The following is a 19,499-nucleotide window of genomic DNA, read 5'->3' on the forward strand; positions in this document are numbered from 1 at the left end:
AGAATGATATCCCGAAGCCTCAGAAAAGCTAACTACCAATTTTGGCCCAGTGGGACAGCACTTATGTTGTCCTGTCGCTCTCTGATGGCAATCTGGCTTCGGGTGACTTCTTTGTGGGTTACGAATGTGGAAACAGACTTAGGAACGCATGCGTGCATAGGGGTTTTTTGTGCTGCTGAAAAATCTCTGCAGCACCACAGAAGATATTTCAAACGAAGCCATTTTTCCACAGAACAATTCATCACGATGGATTCGTCCCTATAAGAGTCCAGAACTGATGAAGTGTAATGAATCTGGCAGCCACATGAATTCCACTTGTGTACTTTTCAGCACATGCGTTTTTTTCCATTTCTCTCAGCTACGCCCTGAAATTTTGTTTTCAGAATGGGTGAAAACTGTCACAGGTTATCAGTAGGTAGGTAATAAATACAATAATTAAGTGCAGCGTTAGTCAAAGGGTTATTTTGTTCAAATCATGTAGGATCAGCAGTTGCTCTCAATGGCTGTAGTTTTAAGGGAGTGGAGGCGCATAACAAATACAATTCTTGGTTATTTGGAGCAATGTGAAAATACACAAAAATAACCACACCCTTTTTCAGACAATTTAAAGCTTTGCTTTGTTTGACTGCATTAGTTCCAACACTTTAACTAAAATTCTTTATATTTCAGAGCTACACACATACGAGCAGGCACCTTTCTGTCCCTGGCTAGCAGAAGTGTCTCATAATTGTCACAAATTTGTATGACAAACCTTACATTATTCCTTAGCTGAGCACTGATTAGCACTCTCACAAATCTAAAATATGTCTCCCATTCGTCATGGATTCTTCCCTAAGCTTTTATGGATTTGTTTGCAATAATACCAGCACAACAATAGCCATAGCATATTAAAATATAATTACAATTGGAAAGGTAATTATGTAAATACTGCGAACTTTACTAGCTAGCTCTGCTCCCTGTGTGTCCCTTTGAGCCATGTCTGTCAACTCATTGACAGATGAGCGCTCCCACTGTTGTGAGAGACGTTCACTCCCAGACGCATCCATAGCTTTTAGCACCGCGCTATTCCCCCGGATGCCTATCAGTTCAGTTCTGATTAAAAGAGCCAACGCGGGAGACAAGAACCGAATCAAACAAGTAGCTGTCACGATGTAGGAGCCATGGATCCTTCTGGCTCCGCTCCCACCACCGTCCTGCCTACCCACAGCTCCCTCCTTTCTCTCCTGTTGTTACACATCTCTGCTCCACAGCCTGCAGGGAGCTGATGAGTCTCCATATAAGGCTTTTTTCTCTTTTCCTCCTCCCTCCCCTGTTTCCTCTGTGTGATGGAAACCGAAGGTTCCACTGCATTTTGGGTCTTCATCTACTGCTGAAGGCCAGGAAAGTTTGTCCTTAAAATGAGTAAATAGGAAACTCCAAGAACTTCTGCAGTAGCTTTTTTGATTCCTAACAGCTCTTTGAAGAAATACTGTTTTGTAGATGACACAGTATTCAGTGGCTATCAATTTTTTTCATCTCTAATTGGCAAAAAACACAACAGCAGTTACTGTATCATTTTCTCAGTTTGTGAAATTGAAAGCAATCTTCATTAATGTAAAAAGCAGCTGACAAGCTGGAAGAAACAGCGTTCTCATTCTTTGCTGGTGTACCTTCATCTTGGTACACGGAAAATGTTGGCCCTAATCCTGGTCAGGATTGCTTTAAGTTTTATACTGGCACCACTCCATTGCTTCCAGGGAAGTAACTTTTAATGCCTGTCTAATATCATTTAATAATGATTTAAGTCCATCCTTATTAAATTTATCTGACTGTGTGTTAAACGCCTTCCTAGAAAATTAAAACTAAAACAGGTTTGAATAGCTTCCAATGAGAAAAATATGCTTGATTACACTTAATCACGTCTATTTTCCTCATATGGATATTGCACTTTTTATGTAGTAGAGAGCATTAGATATGGGGAGAAAACAAGGTTCTTGCACTAATCATGAACCTTAGTAAAGAATTGCACACGCCAGAAAAATACCTGCTAGCATAGAATACCTCTGCTTCCAGTGATGAAGTGAGAGAACTCAAATCCAGGGATGAAAAATTCCAGGTACCTCAATTAGCAGATAATTTTGAAACAACCCTTAGTCTAGCAGTCTTCATCTCACTTGACTGGAGCGAAAGTCTTGTTCTCTGCAATAATTGCGTATGCTTACCTGCTGCCTTCCTGAGGGATACACTGCTCAACATCCACTGAAAGAGAGGCCATAGCAGATACTGTTTCTGTCTCCTCCCTCTCTTGTTTCTGAGACTCAGCCAGAGCACAATCCACTGGCACAGAATATGGCTCCACTGACTTCCAATACTTGCCTAAGGAAAACACACATAATAATTTATGGGAATTTTAGCTAGCATGGTGGTACAAGCATAGTAATCACTTAGTTCAACACTGGGTGATTATAATTTAAAATCACTGCGGTGTAAGCAGTACAGTTGAAATTTCAGACTGCAGTGAAGAGGTATATTTCTGAACCTAAGAATGCCAAGTTGGAAAGTGCTTTCATTCCAAGGGCTGTGTCACACCCTTCCCCAGAAGGTAATAAACTGGAGGAGTAACACACAGGCTAATGAACTCATACTGTCAGACAAGCTATTGGCTTTATCTACGCAAGGTGAAGGGAGTTCAGGGCAGGGTTAATACCTAGAAGCTCTGATATGGCAGACAGTTGATGCATATAGAGCAAACAGGACTAGAAAAATGAACATTGTTGTACAAAGTGCTCACACAGCACTGTCTTGAAAAGGAAAAAAGTCAGAAATGCCAGCTCGGGCTGAGGTGATGTTGCCAGAACAATCAGGTTTGTTAGTCCTGGATGTTCTTTCTCCTCCAACCTCAGGGCGTATACTAGAACAATAATTTATTTAAAACTTTCATATATGAACTGGCTGTTGCTGGAAAGCTGCCAGATATCATAAGGAATAGAACTTTCTGGTTTGCTGTGTAAAAACACAGCAGTGGATTAAAAGCACGAGTATTCTCAGCTTTCTGCCTGCAACAGAAGAGACAGTAAGAAGCTTCTCAAGCAACACAAACAATAATGGCAGGTGACTCATGGTCAACATATAAAATGGTCTGCTACTGCAGTGCTATTAAGAAACAAAGGTTGATTAGTGGTAACCAGGTGAACAAGTAAGAATTTACATACGTATTTCTTACAGTCCAGTAATCCACCGAGCACTCACTAATTGCCAGGTGGATGACACCTGGAAATTAGGAGCTTTGGGAAGGCTGGGAGCTCTGGACCAGAGCTTGTTCAGTGTTTAGCAAGAAGCTTCCAGCAGCTGCTGCAGAGGTTGGGTCAGGGTACTTATCTGGGAATTAGACGGAGGGTTTCAACAGCTGTGAAAGAGAGGGGATCAAGTAGGGGACTTTTCCGAGGGCTAAAAGGAGGATTTTGGCAGCTGGGCAGCGGGCTGAGTTGAGGTGCTTATCCAGAGGGTAGCTGGAGGCTTTGACAGCTGGGAGGCCAGGCCAGCGGTGGTGCTGCCTGTGCCGCACAAAGGCTGCTGAAAACTCCCTCTTTGGTAACACAGCTCTCAACATAGTTTCAGGCTTTTCGAAAGATGAACTTTTCCCTCCAGTGAGAAAGCAGCTGTCAATAAAGCCTGAAAATGTCTTTATTCAAAAACATCATTGCAAGATGAAAGCCCAAGTCAACGTGCAAGAACAACCAGCGAGCATGGCCAGCGTGTTTCTTTGAACTCTAATAGTGTGCACGTTTGAGTAGTTAGCAGAATCTTTAAATAACGGGGACCTTCTGGGGATAAAATGTAAAGTGTATTAAGTATCCTACAAAGTTGAGATTAAGTGTTAGGAGGTTGGCTTTGCTCCAAAAGCATGAAAGACACAGCTAAAAAGTTATGTACATAACAGTAGGCTCAATGATTGGAGCCTGGCAAATTTTATAAAAACAAGACAAAAATATTCTCTATTATTACTGTGCTCAGAGACCATATTCTCTATTCATTAAAAAATACACTAAAAACAAACAAAAAAGTTATATGAGCATTCCACAATGTTCTCACAGATCATATGTGCAAAAGTCAATCTTTGCAATATACACCCAATTCAAACCCTATAATTTATGAGCTAAATGTTCACAGAGTGGGTGGGGTTTTTGTTGCAGAAACAGATGTGCAAGAAAATCAAATCTGTTGGCATGGGAATAATACCCCCTCTTGCCTATAAAAGAAATGAACCCATGTTCACTGCTGGAGTTTTCAAGGGCTCTTATTCATAAAATAAAATATTAGTAACCAGCTACCACTGTGTTGCTCTCCTGCAGCAACAATAAAACAGCATCAGTGAGGATTGCTACATCACATTCGTTCATTCACACACAGGCTCGCACACCAGCTGCCCCCTGAATCCTGACTTTCTTGTAACACTAAAACTCAGGGCCAATTCAAGCATATTAGTGGGCTCTCGGTGCCCATTTAACTGCCCTTCACTCCCAAGCGATCTGTGATTTTCCTTGTTTCCCTGTACTGAGAACTGTGTTATGAGAGGGGCTTCAGCGATAAAGAGGGAGAGCAGAGTCAGGCCAGGAAGCAGGTGGCAGCACCTATGCTGCAGTGGAGGGTCTTGGAGAAGGGGAGTGAAAGGCAGGGTGTTTGTGGTTTGTGGGAGGAAATTTTAAAGCAGTCCCAATTAGGAATAGCATCCAGGTAGCAGCGGGTACCTCATGCAAAGAGGGCTTTCTGATGCTTGTGAAAAAGCAATGGTAGATTTTTCTTTAAAACCTTACAAACACCTGTGGTAAGCAAAACAGCTTTGCAAGCTTCTTTTTATAAAGAACAACATTTGTATGTTGTGCACAAAACATACAGGGCTTGCATGTGTGCTCAACTAAAAGATTTGCAGGCAAAGTCTTGTGGAATGGAGAGGCAATCACAGCATGCAGCTGCAAAGGAGCTTTGTTAGAAACCCTAGGTATGCTGTGGTTTGACAATTAAATGAGCTCAAAAAGCATCTGCCTCAAACTGCTCACATCTCTGAAAATGTCATTTCTGCTGTGCTATACCGGAATGTGAAATTCTACCGGTCCTGTTACATTCATTGAGAAGAACTTGGTGGAGCTCAGGGGAAAGAATGAAGCATACTGCTGGTTTCATTCATACAAAACTTGAAGAGCAATCACGGCTTGCAAGAACAAACAATGAAACCAAATCAGTCTTCTAGGTATGCTTTGGCTTTCAGCATGAAAATGTGCTTAAGTCTCCCTCAAAGATTTGTGGGAGCACTGATTATTACCAGGAAATAATAAAAGTGAATGTTTCTGTCACTGTTACAGGCATTTGTAATTGCCTTTCACAGATAGATTTGGACACGCTGTACCATGGCTTAATTGAAAAAAACAGTTTGGGGGTGGTATTCAAGCTAGTGAACAGGATTGTTTAGAAATAGCATATTACATGGGTGTGGGAACTACTACTTCCAAATGTATTACATTTCCAAAGGAGCTTTGGATCACTGTCACAAACAAAACATTTATACAAATTCCATTCTAGTTAGAAAAAAGTTGTTTCCTCTCATTGTCTAACTAAGTATTGTATCTTCAATTTTTTGCGGCAAACACAGAGAAGAGACTTTTTTGTCTAAAATATTGCTAATATTCATTATCAAAGTTGGACCACAGAAATACAGATTCAATATACATACAAGCAATCATCCAAACAAATCAGGCTTTCTCATACCTCTCGAGGTGCTACCCCACAGCCTAACGCTTTTCAGCCTGCATAACTCCCTACAATATTCAACATGGACTTGCTTCCCTTAATTCCATCTAAATATGCATCCTCCGTAAAGCTGCACTAAACTTCCTCAGTGCTCCTTTCCATCATCCAAGCACATTTCTCTCTAACACTTGTTCTCTCTCCAGACAAAATGATGTATGCATAACTTTTTATGTAAGAGCTGCACGAAAAGACAGAATATCGTGTATAAATACACATCCAAACCCTGAGCAGTCTGACTTAGGTTTCAGAAGAACAGCGCACTGGACTGGCGTGACTGTACCAGCTCAGCTCAAACCTAAGCTTGTTCTGAACAAGCAAAGATAAGCCACTCTGCAGCTCTGAACTATGCTTTTAGACACACACTATATATTTGTTCCTAAATCCATTCATTCTTTCTGAACTGCCATCATTTGTGTGTATTTCTAGTAAGACACCATGCCTTTCTGGAGCCAGTATTAATGATTTTTTTTCTCAATTCACCCTTTTTTTGTTACAGATCCATTTTCATTAAATACGTGTCTTATTTCAAACAGAATTGCATATTCTTTCTTAATGTCTGTGGCCTGTGTGCAGCTTTCTTTCCTTATCATCATTTGCAAATCTGCTCTATCTTGCGTAGTACACGAATTTCCTTAACTTGCTGATTCCTTCCAGATCATTAACAGGGAATTTTAAGGAAGATACAAATTCATGAGCTACCCTAGGACATACCACCCAGCAAAAATGACTTACTGGAATTTATCATATACAGCCGGTTTACTTAGAGCATTTGCATATCTGGGTGACTACTGTATATGAAGGATGAATTATATACTTACAATGAATTTTAATTGTCACTTTACAACTAAAATCAGATTGATAATTACTGCATGATCAATGGATAATGCATGGTGTCCCTTTTAAAAAGTGCATTTATTTTATACAGATGAATCCCAATTATTTGTGATTCATCTAACATGAAGCAAAACATTTGTTATCCATTTGTTATCGTTAAGGAGCCAGCAAACAGTAGAAGTCGGGAAGCTCCCACTGCCTCAGTAAAATGGCAGAGAGCAGAAGATTAGAGAATTTAAGGGAAGTCTGCTCAGTTGGATTAAGGCAACTGATGGCAAAGAGAAAATTTTTCAGTGAGACCGGAGCAAATGCCCTAAAACATCTGGGTAGTAAAGAGTTGGGGTCAGGGCACACAAGTGAAGCAATCAAGTACCCTCTGCACCAGAAACAGAATAAAATCATGTATTTGTTAGCATTGTTCCATGCATCAGTGCCACGGATTTTGAGCTTTTTAACTTTATCTCAAGGTCCTACACATCTCAAAGTGAGTAACTTGCAAAGGGCTGCACAAACAGAATCTGAAGAAACTGTTTGTTAGAGCTCTAATTTACCTGTCTGTTCATGTTCCTCTCTGACAAACATCTATTTCATCCAAGATGCTCCGGAATGGAAAGATTTGGGAATGTTCAGGAATCAGAAAGCTCTAAATAATTTCAATGGGTTATTTTTTTCAGGGCTAAATACATAGCAGAAACTATGAGATGTCAAAGAAACAAAAATAAAAGCATATATATATATACACACACACTAGACACAGCATGTTGGTTTATACATAAAACGTTTGCCCGCTCTTTTCTGTGAAACAACAGTTTAATGTCCATGACATTAATTAATAATAAAAAATACCCTAAACCCACCAATCCAAACTGAGAAACATACTTTGAATTTCAGTGGTCTTTTTTAAAGAAGCTATTGCGTTCATGTTGGGGATTTGGTGCACAATATCTTCCGGGAGAGGCTCCAGCTGCAAGAATAGAATAGAATAATATAAATTTTCAATAAGCCACAGGGAAGTAAAACAAACTGAAACAATCTAATCCTCAGGAAAAGCTCAGCCCAAGAACTGGTTAACATTTTGCTGGTATTAGTTCTAAAAGTATAGCCATGATTTTGTTTTCTGTTTTCCAGCCATGTAATTGAATTCCAAGGGGCTTTTCTATTGGCTGCAAGACTAATCTATGGAGTCTCTGAAGCAGGTGCACGTCTGTGTATTATTCATTAAAAAAATGCTAGTTATTTGTGTAATTTTTGTAGGTTCCTCACAAACCAAATTCCACTGCGTCTGCATACGCAGCTGGGCACTCCAAACAAAACCTTGCTGAAGCCACACTGGAACCGAAGTGTGCACTCTATTATCTTTATTTTTCTGGTGTTATTACATCTAACCATCTTACACATTTTAAGATTTATAGGGGAAAACCATAAAACACAGCTGCTTTTACTAGCTTTGCACTAATTTCAAATGAAGTAGTAGATAAAAAATGGTTATGCAGATTAGCAGTGAGAGTTCTCTAAGTAAGTTTTTTAGAGTCAGCTGCATTTTAATTAGCCAGTTTTAATTGTATATTCTTTGAGTAGGGCTGCATCATAGTAAATTAGCAGAAGGAAGTGTTCAGTTACTGCACAGTTATTTTTGCCTGCAATGGACAGATATACCAAGAAAACTGTATTTTGAAATTCATCCACATGTGCTTTTTTGTCTACCTTCCATACATTTTTTCCTAGAAAACGGGTAAAAGATTGTTTGGGCTAAATGCCTCTTCTTGTACCATAATAACTATATTCTCCTTGAACTATGCTTGGAGTCCAGCCCGTTTTTCCGCTTCCCTGCATAGGCTGCTAAGGCTGCTTCCTGCGGAGCCAGGAGTAGCAACCGTGTCAAGGTAGACAAGGAAGAGCGATATCAATAGCAGTCTCTCTTCTCTAAAGCCAAGGAAGTTCAACCATCATTGACAGGAGACATCTGTACTGCAGACAAAACTCCTTTCTTAAGCATGCCTGGGTCTACTTTAAACTCGGTCAAAAGAAGCCCACCCAAGGAGCTTCCTCTGTGAAGTTAATAGTTCAGTAGCCATCATATATTGTCCTCCGGGTTGCTACCGCTGCATTGCTACCCACCAACTAGATAAAATCAGCTTTGATCCAAGTACACAAAGTGGGAAGTAACTGCAGTGTAGATACTCCCTTAGTGGTGCTATTTTAAGCAACCTCAGCTACAAATCCTAGAACTTCTGGGATTTTACCATTATGATCAGCAGTGAAAGCCTGTCAGTGATAAAGACATTGTGAATATCACAATGTCTTTTGGAGTCCCGGTAACTAAAATGAATAGGACTGTTCATGTCATTATTTCCTTAGAATCCCATATGGGATTGCAGCTGGAAGATTTCCTTGTGGCCACAAACAATAGCACTATGGGTTTTTTTCAAATAGCATAAATCACTCCATTCTGGGCAGTGAGCAAGTGTGCGTAGAACTGCTGGTAGGATCTGACTAGGTCCCACCTCTACTCTGTTACTGAGGAGGCCAAACTGCAAAGGAAGATTGTTGCTATCTAATATGTATTATGGATTAGAATGAAGAGAACAACTACAATAAAAATAATATTTACAGAGACATTTGCAATTCTTAAACCACACGTACTTCACGATCTTCATAGGTTACTCTATTTGGTAACTCTTTCAGGTATCTGGGGGAAAACTGCATATTTGTGAAAATGCCCACCAACAGATCAAGCTTCACAGATTTTAGAACAATAATCCATATAATAATCTTAATAATCCATACCTTGGGTTATGCAGATAAATAGCACTTGCTTTTTTCACTTGCTATTTTCTGTTTAAAGCAATCTATTATTTGGCCAGGAAGAGGACAAAATCCTGAAGTTCTGTTTGGTCATACAGGGTGCAGAAACACAGAAGGGGAAGCAAACAGTAGCTTAAGGTTCTGTTTTGACAATTTCCTAATTCCTAAGGCTTTGACAACTAATTCACTCCCCTGAAGTAGGACAAAATAGCTCCAGGCTATAACAGTAGGAATAATAGTACAAGGTATGGAATTGCCAGACTGCAAGATTTGAGAGCTGTGTCTTGCTTTACCCTTTGAGTACCTCAAGATTCTTTCTGCAGACCTCTTGCACTAATTATTAAGCTGTGAGCAACTGATGCAGAGATAGATAGAGGGGATTTCCTATTAAAAGGTGAATTTTAAGCAATTTTGTTGCCTTCTTCAGAGCTGGATTTTTGCAGGAGCCAAAAAATTGTCTTGATTTTTCCTAATATATCAATGACACCTCTTTATTTATCAGTACAGAAATAAATTGTTTAATGAGTAGGCTACATTTGAATGTTAGACATATCAGATGAATATTTAGAAATGGCAGATGTGTTTTTAGAAATCAGGATAAGATGATGAATTATTAAAGAAAAGAAGAAAAAGTGTCAGACATCCAACAGTTATCCCAATCATTACTCCATCTGTTAGCTCTACTAACAGATCTGTAGGTGATGTGAATATAATAGTCACGTTTGATCATTTCCTTAACAATTTTTTCCAGAAAACTTTCATGTTGTATCCCAAGCTCAGCTTCTGCTCCGGAGCTATTCTGCCTCCTCACCCTTAGGGATAACCAGGCAGAACGTGGATCCTCTTCCGTATCAGGGAAACCTTATCAGGCTCCAGGAGTAAGCTCATTACATCATATACCCTGTTCAGCCCAAATGCAGTACCGTTACAAAAACACTGTAGAAATAAAGCCAGTGGGTTATGGCAGCTGTTTCTCTACACTCTGAAATGAGACTGTCTGCATTCGAAAGAATGATTTCTGTTGGCAGCTATCCACTGGTTGGATACAACTGTACAGACATAGGGGTGTCCCTGGAAAATATCAGCAGTTAGACCCAACAGTGAACAAAAGAAATTACTCTACACCTGGCATATATGGCACTATCACCTTCCCTCCTACACTTATTGGCATTCAGATCATGAAGTCTATTAAATCTGGAGGCTAACAGAAAGGAAGCTGAAAAGAGCACTGGAAACACAGTGTCAGGAAAGAAATCTTTCAGAGAAGAACAGCTCGAGTCAGTGCAGAAATAACCAAACCACGGCAGAGACAGTTTGGACCAGACACAAAGGGTCACATTTTCAAAGCTTTTACATGGCTGAATTGGGCTTTTGTGCCCAAAGTAGCAGATGAAAGTAGAAACTGTGTCCACTAATAATTTTCAAAGTAGGAAAAACAATGTAAATGGGCAAAAATCACTTGGGCCGCCAAAGTCTGCCAAAGGCATATCAACAAATGTTTGAAGAAGGAATTAATGATGGAAATTTCATGTGCCCAGAAGGTGATCTGAAATGATCCTTGGGAACGCGCAGAGAACCTGAAACTACAGTAGTCTGTACTGAGCTGGAAAATCTAGAAAATCTAGCAATATCTGTATAGTCCTTAGCACTGTCATGTTTTAAAGCACCAAGATTAGCTTCAGTGAAGATTGTTGCAGAGTGCAGTTAGAGATAACTGAAAAGTGAGGCAATTGCAAGCATAGGGTAAGGAGCACGGCGAGTCCTGACAGAAGCAGAGGAAGGGGAGAAGGCAGGCACGCTCCTCAGGGATGCCTAGGCTGCAAAAGGAAGCGCTACAACCTCCCTTTCCTGAATAAACTGTGCAAGAAACATATCAGCACCAAGACTGGGCTTTGTTGCTTTTATTGCAAATACCTATCAAATCATAGGGTTGCCTATGATTAGAGAGGACTAAGTTCAAAGATCTCACAGGTCCTCTGTTTTCTTATATTAGCAATCTTCTCAAAGTTTCTGCACTTTCTGTTTATATATAAGCACTTTAGGCAGGTATTTTTGTGATCCACTGTTACAATGCCGTCCATAAGCAAGTCAGTTTTCAGTAGGGAATAGGTTCAAAGGCACAAAGGGTCATTAGCACCTGCCAGTCTCCAAAAAACAAGGGATGCCTTGGAAGTATGTAACTTTGGAATCAGAATATTCTCTGTTTCCTTGGCCAAACCACTTCCTGACTAGCACTGCCCACCTTGGGGACTTTGATGTCACCATGCTGACCTCTGGCACATACCTCGCTCCAGTTTCCTACTCCATCTAATTCTCTATTTCTGGGCCAGTTTCTGGACTCCGGATTTATGCAAGCAGCCGTTGACAGGTGGCTTAGACTCAGTGTTAATTATTTTCTAGTATTAGACTCAGATTAACAATGAGGATGTGAGATTGCGACCAAGTTTACCATCCAATTTAAAATTGATCTCAGGCCATATTCACTTCCATGAATATTTCCATTTTGGAGAGAGAAATGCTTACCTGTTCTGGCAAATAACCCTTTCTTAACGCAGTCCAGGCCCTCTTGGCAGAGCTCACTGCCTAGCTGGCAAGCAGCCCCAGATTCACACTGAATTCCACAAAGGAGAAAAATGCCAACTTTTCATCATCAGCAGAACGAGCTTTCCACTTAAATTACCATCCCCTCCTAAACGCCAGCTCAACAGATTGCGAGAAAGAAGCACATACTTCACACTCTGCAAGAAAATTGTCCAGTATAAGTTTTCAAGCATGCTTGGGAGCCAACCAATCACAATGTTTTGTCAAATTCTGCTTCAGACTGAAATTCAAGCCAGAAGAATATTTACTAGAAGATGTTAAATTTAGTCACTTAGAAATGTTTTTGCACTTAGGGCCAAATTCAGCCTTGGCCGCCACAGTCAATGAGAGCAGACATGCATCCTCTGTGTGCCTTTGTTGCAGGGTCCTGCTGGGCAGAGCACACTGTGGACTGCACTCCTCTGTTTCCTCTATGCAAAGAAGAGCATGACCCCGTCTGCGACTAATTATCGCTTGTTATAGACCATGGCAAACTGCTGTACCACATAGAGCTAAGAGACACTCCCCAAACCTGTAGAGAGGTCAGAGGGACCATGATGTTAGACTGACTTCTATGTCCCATGGAAATATCCCACCTGGCTGCTTGAAAAGGGATGGGATGAAGGAAGAACTAAATCCTTAGCTTTTGAGTCAAAGTTTTGTGCTTGATGGAATCCTTCCTCATTCTCTCTTGGCTGCAGAAGAACCCCCAACTGAACACAGTTATGTTGGAAATAAGCTGCAGGATTTAGGATGCTGAACTCAAGGAAAGCTTATCCCTGAGGGCTTTTTAAATCCAAGTAGTGCCTCTTCAAAAATAATGTGGAGGAAAGAAACCAGAACCTGTCCTTGCATGTATAGAGCAGACTTACTCACCACCACCTGGCACTGAAAGGCATAGCAGAGGTCTTTATAGCACTGAAGCTAGGACAGACGAAATAGTGTGGAATTTCCATTCTCCATGACAAAGATTTTGGGGAGAAATCTCAATATTCAACCCAATTTTAACATACTTCTTGGAATAACATACAAATCTTAACATTTAATGTTTTTTTTAATTGAAGTAATGTATATCTCTATATATGCTTTAAAAATAAGTATTTGAAACTATACAACCAATCTGTGAAAAACTCTAGAATCATTTAAAAAGTATCACAATAAATGAGAGAATTGAATTTTAAGCACAAGAGTGCATAAATGCGCATCATCTCAGAAATGCTTAGGTTTAAAAGCAGTATCTCTTTTGTAATTACATGAATCCATCATTTCCTTTGTTTTGACAGATGCTCTTTGGACAAGTTCTCAAATCATGTCGAGAAAATTCAGCGATATTTTAAAGCTACTGATGCTCATCCTGCCTTTTTACCTGCCAGAAGGATTTCCATGTTTTCATTTTGGATTTCAAGGGAATCCAGCTGCTTAATCTCTTCTCACCTCTTAGGAAGATTTCCTTCCAAGGACATAACCTACAGTGCTCCTAATTAGCTCTGCAAATTGTCAAATGGATTTTTCTCAAAGTGACATGGAAATTTTCTGCTTGTACACAGAAGCATGGACAAGAAAACCTGAGATCTTGAAATTTTTTTGTTTTAAAATAATTTTATATGTAAACTTTCTAATTAATTATTTTATCTTTATACAATTTATCCTTACCTTTACCTCTACAATTTCCTTTTTAGTTTTCTCATCATTTAAGGAGGGATTCACACAACCAAACCAGATTAAGCAAGAGACTATAGGGTCTCTTGCCTGATGTCTAGTTGCCCCTCAGAAAGGGTGTGGATCTCCTCTAAGTTCTGAGTTAGATCTACCAGTCCTGGCCAATGTCCTGGATACCCTCAGGTATCTAAAAAGGTACTAGGCACCTCAGTTTGGGGAACTTGGTCTTAGAAAGAAACAATTAAAAATAGAAGTACCTCTAATCAGAGAAAACCAACAATTATAATCCCATTTGTGTTATTGTCAAAATTTGAAATTATTGTTCAAAAGTACTTCTGCAGAGAAGTTCAGAAGTATTGACCACACATAGATGGGGCTGATAGCTCATTTAAATTCTGAGCTCTTCCAAAAAAGAGACCTTTTTAATAGTTTCTTTGGTTAGTCTTCAAAATCAACAACTGTATGCAGGAATTTCCTGTGCCATGCTCAAATTATTTAAAGAAGATTAACTTGATAGTGTATTCTTTTCTTAGAGGCTCGACTTGCATTTGCTAAGAGAAGAGTAAAAAGTTATCTTGCTAAACAGATCACTGTGCTGCAGGCCACATATAACTAAGAGCAAAATATATCTATTTTGGATGTCAAACTATTTTTCTTCTTGGTGTTCAGAGACAAATAAGAAAAGAAAGCATTTTTCACTTGTAAGTTTGATGTTACCTCTATATCTCAAACCAGCTCTCCATGAAATTTGGAAGTTGTGGCTAGTTTTACAATTACTCTTTTTTTTAAATGTTATTCTGCTGGTAATAGAACATACGAAGCAGTGAATTTCTGTATTGACAAGTCCTGGCCAAAAACAACAAAAGAAAAGAAAAAGTTTTCAAAAAAGTCTGCAAAATGTTTATGAATTCTAATCCTCAGCACATGAATAAATACATCTGACAAACTGCAGAGTACCTTACAAAGGCCTTTCCCAACCTTTCTAATTTGAGTTCAATTACATGTGTAGTGTTTAGAAAGTGAAGTTCATCTTGCCAATGTTTTTAAACTAGGGTTGCACTACATACCATTATTTGTAAAACTGAACGGCAGATAATAAGTTATAATTATCCTATTAATCACCTGTAAAGAATTGCATTCAAGGAAGAATGTATCCTCAAATTACAATAATTGGTTGTTTGAAGAAAAACATTTTTTTCTGTCCTTGGCAGGAACACACTTGGAGTTTGCTGTGCAAGTTTATGAATATTATGCTGAAATCAAGCAATGTATATGCTATGGGCCATGTGGCATAGATTGCCATAAATCTATAGATGTCAACAGAGGTGCTGATTTCTAACTGCTAACTAGGTATCAGACTTCCTCATTAGTGTCTGCTCCTCTGCAACACCTTTACTTATTATTTTAAGCAAACATCAGTTTCTTATGGTAGTGTTGGTAACAACATCCTCTCTGGAGTATTTTTCTCTTAGTAGCCACAGCATACTTTCTCTTTGAAATTCTGCTGTACCAGACTATTTAACGCACGTCCCTGAAGACAAAGCTGTGAGTAAGAGCACATGAGAATAACGCTTATTGCATGAGATGTTTCAAATTATTAATAATCGTGTTCTTTTAAAAGTGAATTAAAAATAGCTGCGTGGTTATGTTTGTCTTCATTCTCAGTTATTGAATTTTTGTCTCTCCTGAAATTTGCTTTGCTATATTTTGCAAACAGATAGACTCACAGTTTATCTAGTTTCCCGGTCTCTAGTTGCTCTAAAATAAAATGGAAGAAAGTCTCTATTCCAGTTCACTTATCCCATACCTTTTTCTCACAATTGGTATTTTTTCTCACATAATGGCTAGTCATTGACAGCAGAAATAGTAGTTGGGTGTGATACAGTGTTAAAAAAAAACAAGGCAGTTTTCATAAATAGGTAGCACCACCAAATGGTCATAACTGGATAGAGGGACCCAGGCACCTACACAGAGGAAGACACATCATATCATCAGCATTGTACCATTTGCATTAGTCCCACAAAGGTGAAAATTTCAGAGAATGGCTTTAGAAGGGCTATAAAAAGCCACTGATGCCATAAGATACTACCACAGGGAAGATGATAACAGAGAATATCCATGAGAGTGCCCTGGAATGGCAGCTGATCAGGAAGGCAATGCTGCATTCACTAAGATCGTCAAATGCCTCAAGCTAGGTTTTGTAATCATATTTCAGCACCTAAATAAAAGGACCAATATTGAGCTGAGCATCTATTTCAATAATGCATGTCACCACACTGGAAAACTCTCCTTATGGGACTTGTCAAAGGTGATAGTAGATAAAACCCAATGAAAGCTTTTTTTTTGTGTGTGTGTGTGTGGCTATGTCTACTTCTTTACATTTCTGAGAATATTTTTGAAAAAGCTATCACTTTATTCATTGCATGTATAATGTAAAAAATAATAAGCATAAAAATATTTTTCTCCATGGGTCATAAAGATAAAAAGCAAAGGTTAAAAAGAACATTTAGAAAATCTTTCTATCCAACATCCACCAGAAGACACATTACATATATTCACATAGGTATGAAGTCTTGAAGTGGAAGGGAACTGGCAGACTAGCTTTCAATTTGGCACTAATACATTTGATTGGAGAGATTATACAGCTATTACCGCTTCCCCTGCGGAAAAAAAAGTAACACACTGCACTTTATATCAAGATCTTGCAAAATTCACAATTTATGATAAAGGTTTTTGCCCTTTCATAAATTATTTTGGCTGCAACTTCAGCAAGCTTATTTTCCTTCTCACCATATTTGTAGGAGAAAAGATATTTTCTAGTGGACAACAAAACCAATTTTTGCTAACATGAATGCTTATCTTGTGTTTGTGTACATAAATAGAATGTAATCATGTTTACTTAGTCTGAGTAATTTACTTTACTGAGTCCACTCAAAAGTTTTAAAATAATATATACAGAGTTTGATAAATCTTGGACACTCCATCTAAATTACATTCAGATCAACCTAAATCTTCATTTCTAACTTAAAAAAATTTTTTTTTGAAGTCTTGGACACATTTTTATTAACGTTCTTCAATTTCAAAAGCCTCTGAAATACCTTATTTCACATGCCAGTTGAAGTGTCAAAATACTGCAAAAAATGTGGCTTTGCAATATCCAATTCCTAAGACTAACAGATACCCTGCAAAAGCCATTTTTTTTCCATGATAGTTGGCTGGAAGGTCTGATCCTGATGGATGATATGCACACCAATGACTACCAATGATGTCAAGTCTGGTATTCAGCACAATATCACCAAAAGCAATTTTGAGGTATTAAATCTTATTCAGAACTGGGAATAATTTAGGCAAACACTGAAGGATTTATATAATCATCTAATTTAGTGGTATTTATCCAAACCAGCTCATCTGAGGTCTGCTCATTTCTAAGATATGTTCAAATTGCATGGTTTTAATACCAAATGAAAAAAGGACTGATGCTATTGTTATTAAAAGAAAATCAAAGATAGAAGTTTCAGCAAACTTGGATCATTCTCTCCACCTACTGTGATTTATGTTTTACCTCATTTCCTAAAAGGGCGTTTATACAGGCTTCAGATGCATCACAGATGGCAGTAAGGTCATGTCCTCCCTCCAGTGCCAGCACCACACGGCCATCCGCTAGCTTCAGCAATTGCTTGGTTAGGTGACCAAAACCTAGTATTCAAATACAGTAGTGCAAATAATTAAAGCAGAACAGATATTACTGGCATATTTCACATCTGCTGCATGAGAATGTAGAAAGCTCAAGGATATTGCACAGGGAGCATGGGATATATTTAGTCCAGTATCCTGTTTCTGACTATGGCCCACACCAGATGCTTTGGAGTTAGATATATGGAATTTTGTATAAGGCAGATGTGAGATAATGTCCCTTATGCTGATCCCTAATAGCTGGAGATTAGTTGAAACATGAGGTTGTCTCTCTTCTTACCGTCATTAACCATTATCACCCCAGATTCTCTTCCTATTTGCACGTCAGTGTAACATATACCCATGTTATTTAGAGATATCTGAAATAACCCTGTTCACTTATGGCATAAATATGACAAATAATATTTGTAGTTAAGGTATGATACTATAATTAAAAGTAATGGTATTTTTCAAATGAAATTTTTATTTACAAATTGCTTCTTCCTTTGTATTTGGAGTTTGAGTATAATGTACAACCATGGAGTGAAAAATAGTGGAAACATATGTTACCTCTTAGCTCTATTTTGAAGTGTTTTTGGAGGCAGCACTAAAAATTGGATCACTTATTTTGATTCAAGGTTTTGGTATAAGTTGAAACTGTCCAGAACTTCGTAGATATCTCTACCAATATCGCTCATCCTGACCAACAATGTTCTAAGCAATTCTGCACTACAGCCAAAAATGATGGTACTTTGTTTTATGTGGTGATCTATAACTACATAAACAGTACCACAAAGTTTTCACCTGTGATTCAAGTAAAATTAATTTATTTCAGTTTTAATGACAAGAAAAAGTTGCAAGAAAAAATGTTAATTTGGAGACAAGATTTTGGAGAGAAATTTTGTGGTAGTTTCCTGGGATAGCTGCTGTTTTTGATTAATCTCCTTTAAGTGAGTAATGATAAGTAAAGTTTTGAAACTATTGAAGTTAAATACCCTTCACATCTTGTTCTTAATTTTTCTACTTGGTCTGTTCTAGTTGGTCTACTGATGATCACTACTCATTCCAGTGCATTTCATAGCCTTAAATAAAGCATTTAGAAGGTACCTGCTAAAGCCTGGGGCTCTATGAAGACAGGAAAATCAACATCTTTTTATTATGTTCCAGTGAAGAATGTAATCAAAAATTAAAAACTACAAAAATTGCAAGCATATTTTCTAGAGGAATTTTCCAAGACACAGACTTAAGGCTTGATCTGGCAAACAAGCAATCACACAATTAGTTCCATTTACATCTTAGGACTTGGTTATGCACTTGCCCAAGTGTTTTTAGAATAGGGACTTTAATGATACCAGATTTGGTTTAGCTGTTCAGACAAAAAAAAAAAAAAAAAGGAGAAGAAGAAAAAAGATCTATTTGCCACTTAATCTATAGATGATCACAGAACACTTGAGGTGAAATATTGTTTCCTTAAACCACTTCACAATCTTCTATACCCTCTAAGAAGTGCAGGTTTGATTCTAGCAAAGTAACTACACTGTGGTTCGAATTACATACAGAGTTGAAAAACAAATAAAATCTTAAACTCTCATTTAAGCTCAACCTTCCCTCATGAAAAAAAAAAAAAAACACCCAATCCTCTCTACAAAAGACCAAATTTAGACAGGATAATAAAAACGAAGGAAGGAGTGGAATGAGGATAACCTTTGATCTTTAGCCAATTTCTGCTTTCTTTTACCTACAGGATTTATTTCTGTCTGCATGTTACACATGTGATCTTCGGATTCATAAGAAGAGAGTGCCAACAGCGTAAAGTGAGTCGTACATACAGCATTTAAAGGAAATGAAGAAGAATGAACAGGCGCAGACTCCCCACATCTACAACTCACCCTTTGGGTCTGTGAGAAATCCAACAGCACTTTTAAGACACCATTATCCTTCATGTTATACAGCTTCTGTGAAGAAGGGAAAGCTTTACTGTGTTTCCCCTGCACATTTTGAAAATTTTGTATGACCACAAATGTTGCTACTGCCACATCGTAATTTTCTGAGGTATGTGTGGCAATAAATGTAAAGACTCTCTCAATGCCTTTTTTCTTCTTTTAGGCAACTATACGTAATAAAACTCATAGACATTGTTACAATGTTAGTTTGTCTGCTTGGTT

At 38.4% G+C, this 19,499-nt stretch overlaps 1 protein-coding gene across 1 annotated transcript in view; it reads right to left on the reverse strand.

Moving 5' to 3' along the window:
• The window catches only part of LOC104075897 (histone deacetylase 4-like), a 26,164-nt gene extending 8,516 nt beyond the window's left edge, over window positions 1–17,648 (reverse strand). The window contains exons 1-4 of the mRNA XM_009576564.1: window positions 17,636–17,648; window positions 17,225–17,358; window positions 7,498–7,582; window positions 2,202–2,355 (exon numbers count right to left, since the gene is read on the reverse strand). Coding sequence (XP_009574859.1) covers window positions 2,202–2,355; window positions 7,498–7,582; window positions 17,225–17,358; window positions 17,636–17,648 — 386 coding nt within the window. The remainder of the gene's footprint in view (window positions 1–2,201; window positions 2,356–7,497; window positions 7,583–17,224; window positions 17,359–17,635) is intronic.
• Window positions 17,649–19,499: the final 1,851 nt, after the last annotated feature.

This window comes from Fulmarus glacialis, unplaced genomic scaffold (assembly GCF_000690835.1).
Source record: "Fulmarus glacialis isolate BGI_N327 unplaced genomic scaffold, ASM69083v1 scaffold9044, whole genome shotgun sequence".
Lineage (NCBI taxonomy): Eukaryota > Metazoa > Chordata > Aves > Procellariiformes > Procellariidae > Fulmarus > Fulmarus glacialis.